Raw genomic sequence first — 23,568 nt, 5'->3', positions numbered from 1 at the left:
CGCTGCAGAGTAGGGTTAGGATTACAACTCCCCCAGCCATGGTGTGGAGTGGAGCAAGAGGAAGAGTGCAGCGAATGGGAACCTTAGTGAACACAATGCCGTCCCCAGCCCCGTCCACCACCCCTGCGACCAGGCAGAGCGATTCCCCCTCCATGTGTTTGCACAATATCGCTGCAGTAGGTAGACACAAGGGCAGAAGAGTCTGGCTCCAGAATTTATTACAGTTGATTTCTCCCACCATGGATAGCAGAGCTGTGTGACTTACAGGGCTCAGGGAGGTAGCCGGGCCTGAGCAAAAGCAGGGAATGTGCCGATTACGCAGGGAAGGGAACTTGCGCTGTCTCCCCTTCTTCCCAGAACAGGAGTGGGGGCACCCACCCCAGACTAGTGCCTGTATTCCAGCGCTGGCCAGCGTCACGGCACTGGGCAAAGCTGCCTGTGCCGACAGGGCTCAGGGTGATTGCTGTGTGAACCCCAGAGCCGTTGTATTTCACTCTGGTGACAATGCAGGCACTGCAGGCATGCTAGACTTGCACCAGTGCTGGCACAGGGCAGTTGGCAGGCGCTGGAATGGGGCACTGAGTTGAGGGTGGTGGCCGTCCAGCTGGGTCAGCACACATCTGTGGGTTTGACCAGGATGAGGGAAGATTTGCAGTCACCGCTACTGCAGATTCCTGGCCATAGGATGTAGTTTTTGGCATTGAGCAGGATGTTCTGACACTTATCATACCACCAGCCCCCATAGCTGCTGGCACAGTTTCCGCTGGCCTGGTCCTGGTCCCTGTCACTGGTGCTGAACTTCATGTTGTCATGTATGCCCCCATACGTGGTGTGGTAGGTAGTCATATAGTCCACCCCCTCACTAGAAAATCTGCCCAGCCTCAGAGGGTACCCACTGGCCTCGCTCTCTATGCTGAAGATGTCGTACTCAGCATAATGGGTGACATTGGCCTTATTCTTCACAACGAAGCGGACCTTGTAGGTGTTCTGCTGTGTGAGCAGGTGCAGGTACTCGGTGCCCAGCCAGTAATCTGCCCTCACATTCCCAAAGCCGTACTTGTAGGTGGTCCAGGACTCCTTCCATGTGATCTCAGTATTGTAAGTATTCCTCTGGATGACAGTCCAGCCCTTGCCTTCGGTGTCCATGTCGCACCAAACCACCCGCGGGGGAGACCCTGCTGGCTGGATGACGTAGACCCCGCTGGGGCTGCTGCTATGAAGGTGGCTGCAGTCTGCAGGGAACCCTGCAACAGCAAATCAGACATGAGGGACCACTCTTGGAAAAAGCTTTAATAAGCTATTCTAGCATAGCTATAGTGATACTTCTGATGCTGGATTTCACTGGGCACTCTGCACCCTTCCTGTGGAATATGGTGGGAATGCTTCTGCCAGGAAGTTGTTCCTTAAAATGCTGCTGGGGACAGGTTCATAAAGGGAGAAAAATTCAGCAGAAACATACGCATTTGACTTTCAAAAGAATATGCACAGAACAGATTTCCGGGAGGCTCCTGAAGCACTGTGTGCTCTGGAGCAGGTTTCTGTGCACCCAGGATGGGAGCTTTGCTGTGTGTCTGGGCAGCAGATGCACTGCCGCCACAGCAAGGAGGCTTGGATGCTAGTCCTGCTCTGCCACTGGCCTGCTAGATCTCCTTAGGCATGTCACTTCCCCTGTCTGCTTTATGTTCTTCACTGTGAAGTGGTGACACAGGCTCTGATCTCTGGACTGAAATGCTCAGAGGCTAGTGATAAAAGGAAGGTATTATCTGACTTTGCAGCTTAGACTTAAATGCAGAGATCTGCTGTCTCTTACTGGCTCTCAGCATGGAGACACTTCCACACAGCACCTAGGATCCTGACCACACTCAGTGGTGGGCAGTGCGATTGCACGACAAACCTGATGGCTGTAGCTGTGTTGTGCAGATCACAGACAGAACCCTCCCCCAGCCACTGGTGTCTGTACTCACCACTCTGGAATCCTGCAGCAGATACTGCTGGGCTCATGTGGAGGAGAAGCATCGCCACCACCATGGGCAGGAGGGCAAGGCTCCCACAGAGCAGGTGCATCCCAGCCTGGAGCCCTGGGGAGGAAAGGACCCAGCACCATGAAGATCCTTGGGGCAGTCCCTGCTCCTCCATCTCCTGCCAATTGCTCTCCAGGGAACTCTGAGCAAGGGAGGCTAGAGGCACAAGGGAGAGGCAGGAGCAGAGGACTCCCTGGGTGTTGGAAATGCAGCTTTGATACAGAGTCTGCCTCTGCAGGGCTGAAGAAGAGCAAGAAAAGGCTTTGTTGCCCTCCTGTTCCACCTCTTCCCTGCACCACAGAGCAACCTGCAGTCATATTTTCTGATGTTTCTCCCAAGTTATATGTTTTTTTCTAAATGGCTAGAGGCAAAAGGTTATTTTTATAGGAAAGAACAAATACTATGTTAAAGGCATTCAGGGCAAATAGTTCAAAGAACTGCAGCTGAGTTTGGCATATAAAGCTGGTGCTCCAGATGCAAAGCATGCAGTTCACGTGGATGCAGGAAACAACGGAGCAGCAGTATCACAGAATTAGCAAGAAATGGCTTGGTGGAAAGGGAAGGACTGGGACATGCGCTGGACACCCTCATCAGCACAGGTTCCAATGCTCCCCTCCACTATCATCTTACCTGGTTCGTCTATTTGCACCTTCTACATGAGACAGGACTGAGCCTACACCTGTGAGCACTGAAAAATGATCCATTAGGAAGATCAGAACTCACCCATCACCACAGTGCTGCTGAGCAGATGCCAGGAACCTGAGCAGTGTGTCCCGCTGCCCTGAACTCCATGCCGGAATCTGTCCCTTTATAGCTGTATTCATCTCCATACACACCCACCTTGTGCTAGGATCTTAGTTCCCTTGTTTACATGGAGAAAATTTATCACTGTGTGCACATCTGAAGGCTTCTCTGTGCTCTCTTTGCTCAAGATAACACAAATATATCGTAAGTTTCTTTCTGAGAAATGTAAAAATGTTCCAAAACTCCCAGCTGTGGGGCATTTATCAACTGCAAACAACTGGACCTGCCCAGGAATTAAGCCTTTCTGGGGATCTACCAGCTGCTGCAGGGCAATAAAGGAGTAAAAGGAGAGGGGAAAGTCAAACAGGATAGAAGGAATGTGGGCTCTAAGAGGAGATTCATATCATCTGCAGATTAGCGACTGTAAAAACTGGCAATGGTTTGTCAATAGTTGCCAATGACCAGCACATCATGAATGTTCTGTGGTGGCCTGAGCTCTGTCTTGAGCTCTTTCTCTGCACACAGCAGCCAAGAAGTCAGCCCCGCACCTGGGATGCAGACACTGGCCCCTTGTTTGTCCTCCCTCTGTAGAGTCTGAGGGCTGAAGGCAGCAGCCTTCCCTGAAAGTCATCCCCTAATAGGATGGTCGGGGGGCCTCTAGGTCTCTATGACATACCCCTTCCCCTATACTTCTCCTCTTACGCCTGTATGTTCTGTTGGGAAGAAGTAGGTTCAGGAAGGCTCTGTTGACATCCTGCCCTTACTGTATGTGGGATGGGCATCTCCCCAGCAGCCTGATCCAGGTTGGATACTGATTGGAAGAGCATCTTAAATGCACACTCAGGGCCAGGTCTTGAACCAGCATTTATGGCTACAACTCTTGGGACAACATGTGTCAGGGGAGGTTTAATTTGTGTCAGGCACCACCTCAGGATGTTTTGGCAAGCCCTCCCAAGGGCTTTGTTGATATATCTCCTCCTTGTTCCCCTCTTCTCCCTGTGCCTCTTCTCATACAGTGCATAGTGCTCCTCACTTGGTGCCTGCTGACTGACCCTGCCAGACCCACATTTTGGCTGTCCTGTTTGGCTGTTTTGTGTTCCTGGTGTGTCACTAGCAGTGTGATTTTATTTGTCTGAAGTATAGTTTATTTTCTCTAAAGTGAGCCTTCCTTTAGCAGCAAGCACCATCAGCATACACTGCCATGCACATGCCTGCTGTGAGGGCAGGGAAGGAGCAAGGGGGCAGATGTCTATTATTATCAGCATGGGAGGCTCAGTCCCAGATCTCTTGCAGGCTGTCCTCTGCCTCTGAGGATGCAGGCAGGGTAGCCCCTCGTTCAGTAATTCAGCTCCATTTCCTGCCTCTGTGTCGCCTCAGCTGCGCTCATTGAGCAAGACAACTTGCCATGGGGGTCCCTGCTGCTTGGACCTCTTTTATGACTATCAAATGAAGGTGGCAGAAACTGGTAGGCCCTGCCTGAAGACACATTGAAGAATAAGAATGGGAAGGACCATGCCAGTGGTTGCTGGGGTCACATCTGGTGACAGGTTGGGATTTCAGTAGTGGCTTCACACTCTTAACTTTGGTCCTGACACTTAGTGCACAGGTGGGTGTCAGCAGCCAGCCCTCTGCCCATGCATAGCTTGAAGCCAGAGGAAATAGGGGTTTTGGTTCTGGATAGGGTAGGAATGAAAGGACTAAGAAGATATTTCCTGGGAAAGGTATTTCCTGGGAAATATGCTCTAGAGGACCCTGCTTGAGCAGGAGGGGTGGACTAGATGATCTCCAGAGGTCCCTTCCAACCTCAGCCATTCTGTACCTTTTATTTTTTTCAAACTTGGATGCCAGAAGTATACCAATGACAAATGCTACAGCCCCAAAGTTGCCTATCATGGGTTTTGGTGAAGCACTTGCACAGAGAAAGCTGCTCCATTAAAAGCAAACTGCTGAGGAGCATCCTTGGATCAGTTCCTTCATTGTTACCTAACAGCAAGAAGAAAGAGGAAAGATTATTGCAAAGCAAAATTGGCAAGAATCCTTTTTTTCTGTGAATACACTTGTAATTTTGGAACTGGTAATTTTACAGTGGGGCAGTGTAGGGCAGAGGAATACGTATCCTTTGATGAAAAACATTCCTCACACTGCAATCAAAGGAAACTCATTTAATCTTGGAGTAATCTAGTGCAAAGGCTCAGGCAGGGAACAGCAAGGTTAGTGACAACTGCAGGCAGGCCCGTGCAGACACAGAGCCCTTCACCACCACCTGCTGGTCTCCTGGAGGACAGCAGAGGTGGCACTTCAGGACGAAGTCAATGGGGGGACTCACCAGAAAGTTTCAGTACCAGCTGTCCCAGAGAAGAGAAACACAGATGTGCAAGTGGGTGCCCCAGACTTTCTTATGGCCAATGCAGAGAGATTCTCTAACTGGACAGAAGTTATCACCTCAAATCATCAATATTTTACCATAGGTCTCAATCTGTGTAATTGATTTATAAACCAACATCACTATGATTGTTTCACTGCCTTTCTTACATTCCTTTCTCATTCATTTACCAGTTTGCAAGACTGGCTTCAGACAGGACATTGCCCAATGTCTGTTAAGCATTTACTTCACTTAATACACAGCCACCTTGTTAATTCACAACCAGCTCTGTGATCAGGACTGCTCCCCAGGATACCCCAGAACTGTGAAGTCAGAGTTAACTCCCTGAGTAGACCCTTCAGTTTTGTGAGGTCCCATCATGAGACCCACCCACCCCGCCCCAGCTGCAGGAGGACTGCAGGACCTGCCAGGCCCTGGGGTACCTCTGCACGCGTACCAGGGTCTGCTGTGCTGGACCCAGTGGGATATGCTGCCCTGTGGGAGGTGGCTGTGTTCACTGCTGTGATCCTCGATTGCACATACCAGGCAAAACTGCTGGTGGACCCAGATCAAGCTGAGCATTTGCATCAGTATGAAGAGTCACTGCTGGGTAGGAGGTCTCATGGCTGAACTAGCATGGGAGGTTTGCCAGTGGGCAACACAACATTGGAGAGGAAGACTGCATCTAGGGTGGTGAATGCGACTTTGCAGATCTGACCATGTTAGAGATGCCAAACCCTAAAGGGTCTCTAAAGGGGATCTCCTGCACAGCTCAGGTCAGAGAATGTCACTGCAGGGCTTAGTGTTGAATCCGGTAAGTGATAACAAACTCAAATAAAATCCCTATCAATCAGAAGCGTGGGTTAAGTACATTTCTCGGTTTGGTGGAATCTCTTATCATCATCAAATACTATTTGATTTCTTATCATATAAGAGCAACAGCTGCTGTGTGAACAGAGAATCTTACAGATGGAGGGCAAATAAACCATAAATTTCCAGCACTGATGTCAACTGGAGGAAGAGTGCTGTGGTTTGGGTCAACTGGCCCCACCTCACCTGCCAAGCCCTATAACTGAGGGGCTGGCCACTCTGCAGCCAGGCCAAACCTGCCTGGCTTCCTGATCCACCGGGTCCCTGCAGAGACAGCATGGGTGAGTGTCGGCTGGCTGGCTGGGAGGGGAAGGCGCCATGCTGCTCTGTGCTGCTCTGTGTGGCCGCCAGTTGCTGAGCATCCCTGCTTCCTCTCCCTGCACTTTGTCTTCTCCAGGGCTCCCTCCCACCAGGTTTCTGCCACTGGCACTGTAGCTTTACTTTTCCCACTGACTGTTTCTGACCTTCTGACTGTGGGATGACCCTATTCCTGCCTTACCTCCCCCCTAGTTGACAGTCCTGCTCCTTACATTCTCTCCTCCATACCTGGTCACAGTCAAAAATATCCTGCACTTTGTGCTGTTGTAAAGGCAATATTTATTTAGCTTATATTTCTGCCAGAGCCCAGAGTACTGAATGGCATATTTAAAAAAATCAAAATGGAAGCTAATTAATGTGTTAAGCATCCATCATCCTCAGGGCATCAAAGTTGGGTGGGCTAGTTGTAGAACACAAATCTATGGAGCTGACCATGAATGAACTATTGAGGAACCTCCTGAACCAGAATGGCCCAAAGGACTGAAATCGCTCAGATTTCAAATACTGGCAGAAATGGTCCTTTAAAGTGCTATGACCCCAGATTCCAGCTGATATGCACTGACTTCAGGTATTCCCTTGCAGAAGTCACGTTTCTGACACATAACAGGGGTTTGTACTTTATCAATGCTGCTGGCTTCGTGCAAGATGTTCTTGTCCTATGTCTTTGGCTCCCTGGCATTATTGTGCAATGGCCAATTTTCAGTCTGTTTGACACTGTGTTGAGAGGGCGCAGTTCTAGGACAGCTATAAATGAAGCCACTGACTCTCAGGGTACCACGAGCGTTGTTTTGGCTATGACAATTCCTTTCTATTCCATGATCCTAGGTCCCTGTACCTCCTTTATCACTGCTGTAGTATCTGCTGTCTATCTTATGGCAATAGAAGTATCTACATGCTGTCCTATATCACTAGAATGCATTTCTCTCAAGATGCGCATACTGATGCCTGCTTTACACCCAGATTCTGGGATTTGGGGCCCCTTGCTTTTGCCCATACCACAGTGAAAGAGAATGACCCTGCTCTTGGAAGCAGACTTAGACCTGTAGGTTGTGGTTGCAATCTTTGCTAAAATGTTTCTCCCTGGGGATGTATGCTTTTTCAGAATGCTTTTTTTTGGAATTTATTTTTATATTCCTGATGCTCAGTAAAGCAAAGGCCTAATTAATGCTGTAGATCTGCCTACTCCGTAAGTATTTTTTACTTTCTATTCGACTTAGCGAACCGATTCTCCCTGTGCAGGAAGGGACCGTTTGCATCTCCAGATTCACCCTATCTTCTCTCTCCAGCTGCTCAGCACTCCCGTCTCCTGTTCTTCGCCTGCGTGCTAGCCCTGTTAGCCCCGCTTCTTGCTGTGGACATTGAAAACCTGGACATACTAAAAGGAAGCTTAGATGCAATCATTAATCTCCCTCCAGAGGAGCCCAGCTCTGGTATGTTTTTTTGTCTTTTACATCCCTAAACCCTATTCATCCAAACACTAGGAGCCCTCTACCCTCTGCGGAGAGAGGGAGACATGGAAAATAATATCAGGGAAGGGCAGTCACACTCAAAAATAACGGAAACCTGATCAAAACTTCCTCCAGCTTTCGATCTGCTCCAGAGAAGATTTGGGATTTCAACATTCTTTGTCATTGACAAGACTATGTGTAATAGCTTTTTCTAGAGAGTTAGAAATGTTCAGAGGAAGACCTTTGCTCTTGCTATCCATAGTCCATCTAAAATCCTGAAAGATCAGAGAAAATTTGCGTAAGTTTTCTAAAGATAGAACATAGCTAAACGATACAATAAACAACAGAGCATCCACCTGAGGTTCTCAGGGAGTGCTATCTTATGTAACAAAGTGCTGTGATTTATCACTAAGGAGAGTATTGTTATCTTGAGAATAACATATTTTGAACTCCCTTTCATTTCTGAAGTTTTCTGAAGCTCTTTACAAATTGAACAAATATATGACTGTCTTCAATGACCATTGAGAAGCAATGCTAGTTTACTGCAACACCACTCAACAGTTTAATCTTGGTCTGATACCACACGCAGTGTTTCCTTCTCAGTCCCTCTTCTCTGGAAATACCTCCTATTCCCCTCACTACTACTCTGATATGCAGTCTACTTCATGCAATCCTGCAAGGCCATAATTGCGAGCAGACCAAATATGCAGCTGCTTGACGATTCATCCCCCGTATTGTTACCTTTCTTAGCATCCTATTCCCTTACAGAATTTGCAACCAAAAGATACATTATAAGAAGAAAAATCAGCCAAGTGGAGTTGTTGAAGTGCCCCACAGAAAACTTAGTACTGGAAACAACAGCATCTGAAGGCTGGAATTACCTCTATACTGCAGCCTGCAGGGCTTCTCACCTCACCCCCCCAATACTCTCTGTTTCTTCCATGCAGCTCAAGATGGAGGAAACATACGGCAGAGCAGATCCATTGAACTTCAGCAGGCAGAGCACCGCAGTAAGAATCTCTGTCACCCCCCCCCCCAAGGGAATGGCTCCATCCATGAAAGTCGTAGGCAACAGGAGCGGTCAGATTGTGGTGGGTGGGCAATGAACCTGTGGACAACCTGGCTCAGCTCTTGTGGGGCAAGACTGGATGTGGTCTTCCACAATGCATGCCAAGCCCGCTCAGGAGATGGCATTCGTTATTAGTGATAGCTTCACGCAAAACTATACCTTAGGAGATCCCAAAGGTCTTTGCAACCTTTCCATGTGTGCCACATGTCCTCCTCTCTGCCTTGAAGGTCTGCACAGAGCAAGCAGAGGATGTGCCTCCTGAGCAATGCTCACAGGGGTTTCTCAGTTGGCCATAGGGTTCCATGCCAAGGGAATGTGGTTTTCCCCTTGCTGACCCCAGGGATGCAGTGAATCCTAGCACTGCAGGACCAGCTCTGATTTATCATTAGGGCCACACTGATTTCAAAGCAGCAATCAATCAGCCTGATTTTCTCATTTAACCTTCTGTATAACTAAGTTAGAATAGCCTTCACCAGGCCAAACTTGGAACCTTATAACTTTATGAAGGAGGGGAGATATTTGAACACGTGGAAAGGCTGAGGAAAGAAGACACTGAACACAGAAAGAGAAGCAAATTCTATGATTATGCATTCAAAATATATGCATATTCTTTTAATTGCTGTATTTCCTGTGCAGAGGTTTTCTGTTTCTAAATTTGAAGCAGGAAACACAGTGGCAGCTTTTTTACTACTCTGGCAAAACCCCACATCTTGTCATTTTCTAGAAATCACTCTCATAGAGCCAGACAAGCAGCTTGAGATGTTACTGTGCCTGTTGGTTCTCCACATTGTCTCCTGCCCTAGGTTGGCCCAAGGACTGCAGTGAGATTCCTGCTGGCAGCCCCAGTGGCATCTACATCATCCAGCCCACAGGGCACCACCAGCTTGTGGTGTACTGTGAAATGAATGTGACAGGTGGGGGCTGGACAGTCATCCAGAGGAACCGGGACAACACAGAGATCACCTGGGCCGAGTCCTGGAGCACCTACAAGTACGGCTTTGGGAATGTGCAGAGCGACTACTGGCTGGGCACCGAGTACATCTATCGGATTGTCCAGCAGAAGGTCTACCAGGTCAAGTTTGTCATCCAGGATGCCAGAAATACCACCAAGTTCGCAGACTATAATCTTTTCAATCTGGAAGATGAATCCCAAGGCTACCGGTTGAGGCTGGGCTCCTACACAGGGACTGCGGGGGACGCCATGACTTCAAGCAGTTCTTCTACTGTGCACGACAACATGAAGTTCTCTGCTAAAGACCAGGATCAGGACACTTACAGCGGGAACTGTGCCTCCAGCTATGGGGGTGGGTGGTGGTACTCAGCATGTTATTCTGTACGGCTGAATGTTAAGGGTGCCATAACATGGGGTAGCCTGTGCAATGGGAACTGCAAATCCTCTCTCATCCTCATCAAACCAGCTTCCTACTGCTAGCTGCATTTTCCTTTCCTATCTGTCCAACCTGAAGCTAAATCTAGCCGTGCAAAGAGACAGAAAAGGCAAATTATGTGATGGCCAAACTTGTTGCCCTAGTGGATCTTTGCTGAGGGTAGTCACAGTCACAGTCACAGTTCAGTAACTGTGATCAGTTACTGAAGAAACTAAGTCACTTTCTACTTCTCCCTCCTGTAAATTTCCTGCACTTCTCAACTGAGCCCTTATCCTTTTGCTCAGTCAGATCATTTTAATTATGTTAATAATTAAAACAGTCATTTGCAAAATCTGGAGTTTCCTGATCTGTAGTGTTCTTCAGATAGAACGCAAAACTTTCAAATACCAATGGATGTATCTGGCTGTGCAAATTAATTTACATCCTTGACTTCAGGCAAACAACATAATTTTCACTTGCTGAAGATCTTGCTCAAGATATCAACATGCACATTCAAATTCCCAGTCTTTGTACCTCCTGCATTTCAGGCTTAGTAGTTAAATAAATCTGTATTCCAAAATCTATCTCAACTGTAAATGTCTATTTCAAATCTTTCATACACTCACACAGGTTAATGAGTTAGAAGGTTTCTACCACTGAAGTATAGCTTTCCTCTAGGACAGGTGTTTGGGATTGAAAGGCAGAAATAAGAAATAAGGAAAACTTGAAATACTGTATGCATACTTCTGCATTTACACATATTAGTTTTGTGCAAGAGTAGGAAACATCAGAAGGTTTTCACTTTTCTTAGCAATAGCTAAAAGTATTCAGCTCACATTGAGCTTTCACAGGTGACAGCATTTACTCAGTGCCACTGCTAAGGTATAAGGACAAGTTTGCCTGTAAATGTTATTTACCGTCAAAGGACTCTCTTCAGTACCTAACAGTTATTTTCCAGTTCTAGAGGTATGTTTGAAAAGGGCAGGGGTACATTTGAGCTTGTCACTTCAGGATCTCTTTATAGTCAGGGGACCTACTCGCTATAAGCAGTGGAAGCCTTAGGCATGACACATTTCATCCTTAAGTTGACAAGTAAATGTGTTGGATGAATTACTCCCTTTCTTTCAGTGGACTACAAAGGAAGCTGGGCACAAACCCTTGGATGCCAACGTCTGCATTATAGATGTCTGTCTGTAGAGAGAAGAATTGCAGGGCAAGAGCAAAGCACTCCTTGTTCCCAGATCTTTATGAGTATCACTCCCAGATGAAACGTTGTGGCTCAACACATCTGAAAGGAGCCATTTTCACAATGCTCAAGTCGTCTTTTTCATTTTTCTAAAACTTTGCTAAATTCAGCTTGAGTACATGAATAGTGTCCTGTCTCCTGAAACTGCTGGTTTTCGTCTGTAGACCACTTGCCAAAAAATTTACTCAGATACAATGTGGCATATGTTTTCTTGAGCTTCCAAAGAGGCTTTTACGGCCTCTGTCAGTTTTCTGTGCAAGAAAAAGCTTGGAAAGTATCAGAATGAATCAGACGCAAATAGGCCATTGAAACAACCATCTCCAGTAAGAGGCGGTCTCTGTTAGCTGTTATACACAGCCTTAGAGCTGGCCTACACCACCCTGGCCCTAAAGGATCGTTACCGTTGAGTTTTAGTTAGCTTGCCCAAGGCCTTGTTAATGCTTGAATCCTCTTCTTACCCTTCCTTTTGCCTAGTTTTTGCTCCTATAAATGTCCATGTGCTGGGGAGAGGCCTTGTATTACTGTCCTCAGAAACTCGAATTTTGTGAGTTCCCTTTCCTTCAAAGATTTTGGAAGAAATGGATGGCTGTTGTTTTTGTGGAGCTGAACACATAGAAAGGAACAGCCAACAGTGAGCAAACATCCGTCCTCTGCTGTCAGCAAAATGAGCAGAACAGCACAGAGCCAAGCTCTCCTCCTGCCTCCAATCACTGCTGCGGGAGTGCAATGCAGGGACAGCACATCACACAACTCCTTTCTGTGCCAGCAAGAACCGTCTGCGGGACGGTGAGGCCGTGTGCTGCCTCCAGCAGCCAGCAGGGGGCAGGAGTGAGCCGCAGTGCAGAAGCCCCCTCTGCAAACAGCCGCGGCAGGCTGAGGGAAGCCAGTCCGGCAGCCACTGAGCTGGAGGTCGTGAAACGACCCTTAGATCAGCTGCAGGAGGGACAAGTGTTGCCGATCGTAGGGCTGCAGGTAGGTTTTGTGCAGGGCCCATCTGACCAGACGAGCTCTTCAGTGTCAGTTGGCGCTTATCAAGGAGCTGCAACTCTCCCCTCACTGTCCTGGGGAAAACACTCCTGTTCCCAGCAGATTTGTTATGTCCACGTTTGAACAACGTAACTATCAGATCCCTGTGTGCATTTTGGCAAATAGATAAATTAGTTGTTTGATCACGATTTATAAAGAAAGTAGTATACATGATAAGAATCAGATCTTCACTAAGAATATAATGAAAACAAGTAAATTAATGCTTCCTAAGCTTAATAAAGCAAGTTATCTAGTTAAAATTTACCAAGCATGGGCTCAAGAAAACAAGCAGTTAGCCTGAGGAGGAAACAGAGCTACCACATCATCTGCTATAAGAAGAGCAGGTGAGAGGCTTTTCTAACAATAAGTGGATGCATCAGCAGCTGGAGAAAGAGGTGAATAAGGTAAAAAACTTTGCAGTTATGCAAAGCAGTTGGCTGACCTGTATCTCTGGGTGGGATAGCAACAGAAAGGATCAATCAGATGGCAATGAAAGCTTAGTTTAAAGGACCAAGATTTCTGGAAGGAAAGTAACTGCATGCTTGCTACTGGCAAGGGAACCACTCTTTTAACAGAGAGCAAACCTCATGGTTCACAGTTACAGCAGTACAGCTGCCAAAGCCATATCCGAAACATGTTAGGGAAGAAGCAAACAATTGCTTAGATTTTGATTAAAAATCCTTCACCTTCCTAAGCTGGTTTTACATAGACTTTTTTTCTGACACATTATAATATATACAGCATTATGGCTGGCTTTTGTCCTAAGCTATAAAGGCGTTTGGTTACCTTCTGACTGGATACAGGATAATACTAGGAGGGTAACTGACAGTTTACCACAGACATCATCTAAAAACGCTCTGTGTTTGGGTCTAATTAAATGAGATAATACCAGCTAAGTATACTGTGCATGATGAGCTGTTTTGTTTGTCTGTAATTTGGAAAGGCAAATGTGTTGCTATTAATTAATTTGAATGAAAGCAGTCAATCCTGGCCTCAGTGAGCTCAGCAGTGGAAAAATTTGCTGCTGCTGTGGATCTGTACAACACATTGAGGAAAAATGCTTTGCTACAGCAGGTCATGTAACACCAGATATGTTAAGTTACTATGCCAGGTGTGACTATCCTGAACATGGATAGAAACAGTCCCAAATACCCTGCAGATGTACCATAGGATTGCTTGAGAGAGCCACAGGTTTTGGTGTTACTGTTAAACCATGGCAGTCTTCATACAACTTTTTTTTTTTTTTAAGTGTATTTCTTTAAAAATTTGTCATTTATCGAATCAAAATGCTACTTGAGGAGCTAATTTCCCATCTTTGCTTGCCAGCCTGTAAATGTAACTTCTTGTACTTATTGTGGCCCAGTATTGCACGTGCTCCTGCTGCTGCTCTGAGCCTCGCTGAACATGTGTACAATAAATGAATATACTGCTTCAACATGTCAAAGGTTACTACAACAGTAACTTGAGTTTTGAGTATTATATGGGACAGTACTCAGGAGCCCCATTCAACTCTTATTACTTTTTTCAATAATGTGTAGAATAGTGAAAGCCCTTGGGCATGGCACTTCCGCAAGCATGGCCCCTCGTAAGCGTCACTGCCTTCTCTGCAGTGATGTTTGATTATATGAGGGACAGGTGATTCAGGAACAAAGGGAACTAAGAATGCAGAGAAGGAAGCTTTAGGCTTCGCTGTCCATGCAACTCATGTCCTTAAGTGTCTAGGGGAACCCGTCCCCTACACCAGGGCCAGAATGACTTTCAAGAGATGATAGCACAGAGGGAAGGCACAATGCTGTCTTTGCGATCTTAAAAGTGAAAAGAGATTTCAAAGTGTCATAGAAGTTCAAGGTGGCAAAGACTTAGTGGGTCCCATAGTTCATTCCTCTGGGACCGAGGGACTTACAGACAGAGGATTTTTCTGCTGTATCTCTCTTGGTTTGCATGTAGGCACCTCTGCACACCCAGCTCCCACTACTTACTGCAGGGTGACTTCCACAGTCATCAACCTGCAGAAAGGGGAAGCAGGATGTGTCCATTTCAGTCCTAATGCTCTCTTGGCAGGAGGATGTGACCTGGAAACCCTTAAGGCAAAAGGGGAGGGCATCCTATCCCTGGAAATGTCTGCACAACCCCTTGTTCTTGTGCCTAGGCTTTCTAATAGCACATCCAAAAAAATTGTCTGGTCTTTCCAAGAGCTGACACGTACTAAAGGCTGTAGGCTTAATATAGTTCATGCATAATTAACACTTCCAAGGAAGAAGATATTTCATGTCTTTAGGGATTTTAAGACTGTGTATTACAGGTTTCATTTGTGAAGAGGACTTAGATCTGAACTAGCAGGAAAGAACAAAGTGAGCAGGCCCAGCAAGAGCTCAGAAGGCTCTGACACCAGCTGTTGGCAGGTAAGTGAACAGAGCAACTTTTTGCATTGAATTGTGTCAGGACTCCCCATTACAGCTGAGAAAACCCAGAAGTCCTCATGCCAGACCTATCATCTCTATTAAAATCAAGCCTATGGATACACCAGTTCCATCATTTAGACCATCAACCCGCAAAGACCGCAAAGTAGTGTTTCCCTCAGAAATCATGGTTTTATATTTTCCTGGAAGAATCAGTATTTCCTTTCCTTGAGGGAAGAAGCACATCAGTAGCTCCCATCCATTTTAGTTTCCAGTCTCTGGGACATTAATGTGCTGTAAATGCCTACAACACCATGTGAATTTTAAGGTGTTTTTGGCTCAGAGAGATGAGGCCATATCTTCCTCATAAATGGAAAAATGCAGGTTAGCAAATAAAAATTGGTGAAAACAAACCTCTTATCATCTTATTATGCTTATCTGGAATTTTTTTACATTAAAGTTTTACCAGATCTGCCAGTCTTTCTTTTAGAAAGTGACATTTCTCTCCCTGCCTCCTACCACCTCCTGTTCAAGTCCCATTCTCAGTGAGTAATGAGGCATATGACAGGCAAGAACAGGCAGCTGCCAGTTCAGAATGGAGACTATACTCAGTGTAGGCGATAATAACTTAAATAAAATATTCTCAGCTGTCAAACTTGGGAGTTTCTTGGTGCATTTAGAAATCTTTTTTTGGCTAACTCTCTTGCCTTAAGATGGATTTGGAGACCCAAGATTAAATTGACTCTCTGCTAATGTCTTTCCCATCAAGAACACAGTGAATGTGTACAAGTAATGCACTGCTGCTACAGTGAAAGGTAACAACTTGCTTCTCGGAGAGGCAGCAGCACGCAGCTTCCACTGCATTTCAATCAGCACGTTAACCTTCTAACATAGAGAAAAAAATGCCATTGCATATCACACCCTTGCAGTGAGTCTCCTGAGCTAAATGCAGAAAAGTCTCTTTTGTGCCAAGTCCTCTCACCACCAGTAAGCAATGTGACTTTTGTCAAATGATGTCTTGCTCTTTCAACAAACTCTAAGGCTGCTGGGTGCAGACTTGAAGTTTCTTCTGCTCTCCACAGAGAGGCCCAGCCAACTTGTCCCGTGATTACAGAGATCCAGTACAGCAAGCCAGCCCTCTCTGGAAAGGGTCCACACTTCTGGGCAAGCAAGCTATCAGCCATCGCCAGTATTAAATGCACTTAAAAAGCAAAGGTAATATAACAAACAATGATTTAAGAAATCTTGACTTTCATTACTTACCTTTCTCCTGGTCTCCAGAGGGTGCTCTTGTCCCAGGGTTTGCCAGGCAGCCTGTGGTTGTGAGGGAAGAGTTGCTGGGTAGCAACACAGCAAGGAGATCCCAGACACATTGCCTAAAAATTCAAGCTGCAGGTTACATTTTTCTGTTCCAGGTTTGCTGCTCTGTGCTAACGCTGCTAAAAGCACGGAAGCACAGAGACCTTGTTGGTGCAGGGCCCACATACATGAGAGTGTGAACAAGCTCTTCCAAGGAGAAAAATCCCAAGAGTCTCATTGCATGGCTACACACCAGAAAAATCTTTTCCAGTGCAGTGGGAATATGATCAGCTCACTCTGTACTAGGTTTTCCCAACCCTTTTCAAAGGATTTAATTCTCTGGGATGCCACTATCTCTTTTGCAGAAGAAAGAAACTGATACTTTACCTTCCCCCAAAAGCTTTTGCTACTTTCTTTCAGTATCCATGATCTGATCTGTTTCTTTCCTTCTGTCCACTTCATTTCTGAAAGCAATGCCTGTGCCTTCTCTATTTTCTCTGAAGATGACCTCTCTCAGCATGTCAGGGTCCCATCAGATCTCTGAACATCCTCCCAGGGTCCCTCTCCCTCTCATAACATCTGAACAATTTGGGTTGGGACACAGAAAGCACTGTCCCTTGTCTGACCACCAATTAGAGCTTCCACAGCATGTGTAAGAAATATGTTTTCAAGTCACTTTGTAACTGCTGCTTGCGTTAAACACGCAGAAATACTACCCAGAGGGAGCTGGAGGCTGGGACTGCATCTGGAGGAGGCGGTGACTGATGCCTAGAACCCCACCTTGCATTAGGTAGGGATGATCTGTGGGTTGGTTCTAGGGGCAAGGAAGTCTCAGTGGCTTCCTTTTGTTCTGGCTTGGGGGCCACACACTGGATCCTTCTGGGGTATTTATGGAAGCAGGGGCTTGGAGTAGGTGTTCTGTGAGGGGAAGAGCCATTTCTCCATGGTCTACAGTCTATCTGAGAGGCAGGAGGAAGCAGAGGTTACTGTGGATCAGCTATCATCCTGGATCTGGCAGGGTAAAGGGTTAATAGGGGGTTATCCCCAGAGCCACCTTTCACTATCTTCCTACAGCCTGCCCCTGCTATCTCCAAGGCCAGAAACAGGCAGATGGATGGATGTGGCTGACCTAACGGCAGAGAGGACAGTACTGCTTAACTTCTGCCATCATGAGCAGGAGGTGATACCCACTGGCCTTCCCCACCTGACTCAGGCATGCAAAGGAACAGGCACTTCCTCCTCCCAGAGGAGCGCGCTCTTGGTCCTAACTCCTCCTAAGGCCACACCAGCTGAGGCCTGTGCAAAGAACTGCTTTTGGCACCTGGCAGAACAGAAGGAGGCAGAGGGTGGTGTGATAGCACCATGCATCCAGCCAGGTACCAGCCTTTACATTTGCCGTAGTGCTGCTGCACGTGCAAGGATTCCTTCCCTGGGGTCTCTCTCAGTGTGGGCTTGTGGAGGGCTCCCACCCTCCAACCATGGCAGAAGTGACTGCTTGGCTTTCTTCACGTGCTATAGCTGTGGAACAGAGAGATGTTTCCAGGCCCTAAATTCACATTTTGTGGGTTATCTTGCTCCTTCATTTCACTGCAATGCAGTCAAGCCCTGCCCAGATTGTTAAATCCAACTCCACAGGCACACATGCTCTCAGGGGAGGCAAGGCTGGCCCCATTTTACAGGCACATGAAGTAGAGAAGCAACACACCGTAGGTAAGATATAGCAGCACTGCCACAATTAGGGCAGTCACAAGCTGTGGCATGTGGCAGTCCTCCCCATCTGGCCTCACATGTAGAGGAAAGAGCCCTTGCAACAGCAGTTAGAGACAGAAATAGGGCCAGATCCTCCTGCTGAGTCACGCATCTTCAAATTTTAAGAGCAAAAGTTCCTGATGATTCTAACAAAGCCATCCTCCTTTGCCTAGTAGTCTGGATTTCTCATTAATGCTGTAGCCAACTTACACTACTTTTAATTACGGTCGCTCTCTCTTTCTAGCAGGAGTGCTCTGCTTTGTCAGGACCCTTACAGCTGCGCATGTCCCAGCTGGGGCCCTTTCTGGTGATCTACAAAGATCTCCAACCCATCCCCAGTGAATGACTCTTCTCCTCCCCAAATAGGGACCTCCAGATACTTTTGTCAGGATCTAAGCACAGGAGGGAGTAGTCCTGGGCCTATTTTCTTTTGCTCAGGTGGGAGGACACATATTCACCATACCTGAGGAGGCCCCATCAGATTATGCTATTGGGCCTCCAAAAAGTTCCAGTGGGTAGGACCAGAGGCACAAAAAGCCACAGTCACCTAAGAAACAAGTTGCTGCACCCTTTTAGGTGACAACTGGCACGCAGCACCTGGCACCGAGCCATTTGGTGTGTCAATGACTGTTAGGGAAGAGGTTCTGCTGCAGTAATCTGGGGATTCGACCTTCTCAAATGAACTTTTTCACAAGATTACAGCTGACAATGCTGTTGTGGCACAGGGACCTGCTGACATTAAGGGGTCCTTAGCCCCTGAGGGAGGCTGCACCTCAGCAGTATCTTTGACTGAATTTCCCTTCTGCCACCACCTGTACCCTCCCCCACTGGCACTGAGAAGGTCCAAGGTGTTCCCAGCAGTTTGAGGATGGTCGTGGTAGCTCCAAAGGGAAGTGGGCAGGGTGAGCCCACAACAAAGAGGAGATTTCAAACTCTTCCTCCGTTCCTCAAATGCTTTAATGGAGAAGAGTTAATGATCCAAAGAGCGAAATATACCATCATATCTCTAGCTTCCACAGCTTCCTTGACACTGCTGGGGAGCAATAAAAACTGCTCTCTGCCACAGATGTGAGTGGCACCACCGTTTCTGAGTTAAGGCCAAAGCCTTACCAAAGCCAGGAAAAAGTACGTGCACTTTCTCTGGGAGCTGTCTGCTTTGATGGCACTTTGGATCCTTATAAAAGCTGGGTCCAAGAAAGAAATCTCAATCCTAGCTTGAATTAGCGCGATAAGGGAGAGAGGTGCCTAATAGCAAGTCACTATCACTCATGAGACATCTGGCAAGACCACCGGCATGACAGCATCTCCTCCATCCACACCTCCAAAGCGATAATAAGGGCAGACACTTCTGGTTGGAATACAACCACATTTTATGTGTTAGCATCCTGCGAACTACTCCTTTAACATTAATCCAGTCACTTTATCGGCCATTATTTGGTGTCTGAGATGGAGCCACCCTGCAGGAACTTCAGCCACATCTTGCTGGAATGTGGGCCTCAAAATTGTCTTCTAGGAAATGTGTCTAGTCTGCACAAGCAGGGATAATGGAGTTCAGGAAGACATATTCCAGGCTATCTTCTCCTACAGCTATATGGAGAATCACAGAATCACAGAATCGTTTAGGTTGGAAGGGACCTCTGGAGATCATCTAGTCCAACCTCCCTGCTCAAGCAGGGTCACCTAGAGCATATTGCCCAGGATCACATCCAGACGGCTTTTGAATATCTCCAGCGAAGGAGACTCCACTACCTCTCTCGGCAACCTCTTCCAGTGCTCTGTCACCCTCACAGTGAAGAAGTTTTTTCTCAGGTTCAGGTGGAACTTCCTGTGGTTCAGTTTCTGCCCGTTGCCTCTTGTCCTGTTGCTGGGCACCACGGAGAAGAGGCTGGCCTCATCCTCTTGACACTCCCCCTTCAGATACTTGTACACGTTGATGAGATCGCCTCTCAATCTTCTCTTCTCCAGGCTGAACAGGCCCAGCTCTTGCAGTCTTTCTTCCTCGGAGAGGTGCTCCAGCCCTCTAATCATCTTGGTAGCCCTCCGCTGGACTCTCTCCGGTAGTGCCATGTCTCTCTTGTCCTGGGGAGCCCAGAATTGGACAGAGTACTCCAGGTGAGGCCTCCCCAGGGCTGAGTAGAGGGGCAGGATCACCTCCCTCCACCTGCTAGCAACACCCCGCCTGATGCACCCCAGGAGACCCTTGCCCTTCTTGGCCACAAGGGCACACTGCTGGCTCATGTTTAACTTGTTGTCCACCAGCACTCCCAGGTCCTTCTCGGCAGAGCTGCTTTCCAGCAGCTCAACCCCCAGCCTGTACTGGTGCAGGGGGTTGTTCCTCCCTAGGTGCAGGACCTAGGGACACTTGCCTTTGTTGAACTTCAGGAGGTTCCTCTCCGCCCAGCTCTCCAGCCTGTCCAGGTCCCTCTGAATGGCAGCACAGTCTTCTGGTGTGTTAGCCTCTCCCCCCACTTTAGTATCAGCAGCAAACTTGCTGAGGGTGCACTCTGTCCCTTCCTCCAGGTCACTGATGAATAAGTTGAACAAGACTGGACCCAGTACTTGACCCCTGGGGGACACCACTAGCTACAGGCCTCCAACTTGACTCTGCGCCATTCACCACAACCGTCTGAGCTCTGCCATCCAGCCAGTTCTCAAGCCACCTCACTGTCCACTCATCCAACCCACACTTCCCGAGTTTATCTATGAGGACGTGATGGGAGTCGGCGTCAAAAGCCTTGCTGAAGTCCAGGAAGACAACATCCACTGCTCTGCCCTCATCTACCCAGCCAGTCGTTCCCTCCTCGAAGGCTATCAATCAGACTGGTCAAGCATGATTTCCCTTTGGTGAATCCATGCTGACTACTCCTGATCACCTTCTTGTCCTCCAGATGCTTAGTGAGGACCTCCAGGAGGAGCTGTTCCATCAGCTTTCCAGGGATGGAGGGCAGGCTGACAGGCCTGGAGTTCCCTGGCTCCTCCTTCTTGCCCTTTTGGAAGACTGGGGTGACATTGTCTGTCTTCCAGTCCTCAGGCACCTCTCCTGTTCTCCAGGACCTTTCAAAGATGATGGAGAGTGGCCTAGCAATAACATCCGCCAGCTCCCTCAGCACTCGTGGGTGCATCCCATCGGGGCCCATGGATTTATGGATGTCAAGTTTGGACAAAAGATCTCTAACCCGATCCTCCTCCACCAAGGGAGAGTCTTCCTTTCTCCAGACCTTTTCTCTTGTCCCCAGGGTCAGGGACTCCTGAGGACTGGCCTTAGCAGTGAAGACTGAAGCAAAGAAGGCACTCAATAACTCTGCCTTCTCTATAGCCTTTGTTAGCAGGGCACCCGCCCCATTCAGCAGCGGGCCCACGTTTTCCCTAGCCTTCCTTTTGCTATGGATGTATTTGAAGAAGGCCTTCTTGTTGTCCTTGACATCCCTTGCCAGATTTCATTCCAGCTGGGCCTTAGCCTTCCTTGTCGCATCCCTGCGCACTCTGACAACGTCCCTGTATTCCTCCCAAGTGGCCTGTCCCCTTTTCCACCCTCTGTGTACTTCCTTCTTCTGCTGGAGCTTTGCCAGGAGTTCCTTGCTCATCCATGCACGTCTCCTGCCCGCTTTGCTGGACTTCTTACTCAGAGGGATGCACCCATCTTGAGCCTGGAGGAAGTGATGCTTGAATATTAACCAGCTTCCTTGGACCCCTCTTCCTTCTAGGGCCCTGTCCCACGAGATTCCCCTAAGTAGGTTCCTCAAGAGGCCAGAGTTAGCTCTCCTGAAGCCCAGGGTTGTGATCCTACTCATTGCCCTGCTCCCTCCTCGTAGGATCCTGAACTCTACCATCTCATGGTCACTGCAGCCAAGGCTGCCCCCAACCTTCACCTCTCCAACTAGACCTTCTTTGTTTGTTAGTACAAGGTCTAGCATTGCACCTCTCCTCGTTGGCGTCTCCACCACCTGAGTCAAAAAGTTATCCTCAGTGCTCTGCAGGAACCTCCTTGACTGTTTGTGCCTAGCTGTGCTGTCTTCCCAGCAGATGTCAGGGTGGTTGAAGTCTCCCATGAGAAGCAGGGCCTGTGATCGTGAGGCTACTTCCAGCTGTCGGTAGAAGGCCTCATCGATGACTTCCTCCTGGTCAGGTGGCCTGTAGTAGACCCCCACAACAGTGTCACCCATGTTACCCTGCCCTTTAATCCTTACCCATAGGCTCTCCACTTGCTCTTCATCCACCCCGAGGCAGAGCTCCATACATTCCTGTTGCTCCCTCACATAAAGAGCAACTCTACCACCTCGCCTTCCTGGCCTGTCTTTCCTAAAAAGCACATAGCCATCCATGACAGCATCCCAGTCCCGTGAGCTATCCCACCATGTCTCTGTCACTGCAATGAGATCATGGCCCTGCGACCGCACACAGATCTCTAACTCTTCCTGTTTATTCCCCATGCTGCGTGCATTGGTATACAGGCATTTGAGAGAGCCAGTCAAGCACGCAGGCTTCCCAGGAGAGGTGCAAGAGGATCCTCCATAGCCATGTCCCATGCTGTCTCCCCTGGCTGTATGCACCCGCTGGAGACATCCTGACTCGAGCGGTGTTTTACTGACTCCCCTGCCACTATACCACTCCCCTTCCCCCATCTTGCCTAGTTTAAAGCCCTCCGTACCAGGCTGGCCAATCTGTTGGCAACAGAGAGGACAGGTTATTGCTGTCAGGGAGAGGTGTCAAAGCGAGAGGCCCTAGAGATGGAGGAATGCCTTGCTGCTTTTCCCAAACATCCGCATCCCTGCAGTTTGGCAGTGAATACTGCAAGAAGTTCTGAGGGACCACAGCCTCCTAGGCACTGTTATCTGCACAGATCCTAGGTAAGACAGAAAGCAGCTTGCACTTCTTTTTGCTGTAGGAAAAAGAGAAGATAGAACTATATCATTTGCCCATCTTTTATGAAGCTGGAGCCAAAGAAAGAAAGCACAAACACTTTTTCTGCAGACCACACTTGCATGGGCCTGTGGGACAGTTCTCCAAGGTCAGTGCAGACAGTTATGACAAGCCAGAGATGCCTTTCTGAATGTTTGGAAGGTCTCCATCAAGTGTTCACCAACTCCTGTCTGTGCAACAGGACACTGATTGTGAGCTTGTCTGTATGTTCTGTCTGAGTTTCCATGAGTGAGCTTCTTTTCTGGCACACAGTGATTTAGGGACTCCTGAGCCAGAGGCTTTATCTGGACTGTAAAATTTAATGGCTCCGTTCCTCTATCAATTTACCTAATTCCTTGCCGAGTCCATTTAGACTTCCGTTTTCATCCTGAGATAAACTTACTTACCATTTTTTTGCCTGCTGCCTCTACCTCCTGTAGTGTGCCTCCACCACTTATGAGAAGTGCTGAACAACCATTCCCTAATCATTCTGCATCTTTTTATTCACCCCTAGCATGTACTTCAGTACATCATTCTTCAGTACATACTTCAGTACATCATTACTTCAGTAATCTCTTTTTCAAGGTGGACAGTCATGGTCTATTCAGCCTTTTTTGTATGGAAGCCACCCGACACTTCTGATCACCCAACTTGCTCATGTCTGTAACTTTTTCTGGTTCTTTCATTAACTTTTTGAGCTCAGGAAACCAAACTGCACACAGTGGTAAGCACCCTCCGGTTTATACAGTGC

General features: G+C 47.7%; 2 protein-coding genes across 2 annotated transcripts; one reads left to right on the top strand and one right to left on the bottom strand.

The window, feature by feature from the left end:
- Positions 1-201: 201 nt before the first annotated feature.
- On the bottom strand, positions 202-22,146 carry LOC104147482 (fibrinogen-like protein 1-like protein). The gene is made up of 4 exons (XM_068909370.1): positions 22,106-22,146; positions 16,134-16,246; positions 1,965-2,078; positions 202-1,244 (listed from the first exon to the last, which is right to left on the bottom strand). The coding sequence occupies exons 1-4, from the start codon at positions 22,129-22,131 to the stop codon at positions 610-612; spliced, it is 888 nt and encodes a 295-aa protein (XP_068765471.1). The 5' UTR covers positions 22,132-22,146; the 3' UTR covers positions 202-609.
- On the top strand, positions 6,123-10,783 carry LOC138061138 (fibrinogen-like protein 1-like protein). The gene is made up of 4 exons (XM_068909371.1): positions 6,123-6,278; positions 7,602-7,745; positions 8,711-8,773; positions 9,636-10,783. Exons 1-4 carry the CDS (start codon positions 6,275-6,277, stop codon positions 10,262-10,264), a joined length of 840 nt encoding a protein of 279 aa, XP_068765472.1. The 5' UTR covers positions 6,123-6,274; the 3' UTR covers positions 10,265-10,783.
- Positions 22,147-23,568: the final 1,422 nt, after the last annotated feature.

Source organism: Struthio camelus, chromosome 16 (assembly GCF_040807025.1).
Source record: "Struthio camelus isolate bStrCam1 chromosome 16, bStrCam1.hap1, whole genome shotgun sequence".
NCBI lineage: Eukaryota > Metazoa > Chordata > Aves > Struthioniformes > Struthionidae > Struthio > Struthio camelus.
This window is presented reverse-complemented; position numbering and strand designations above follow the sequence as displayed.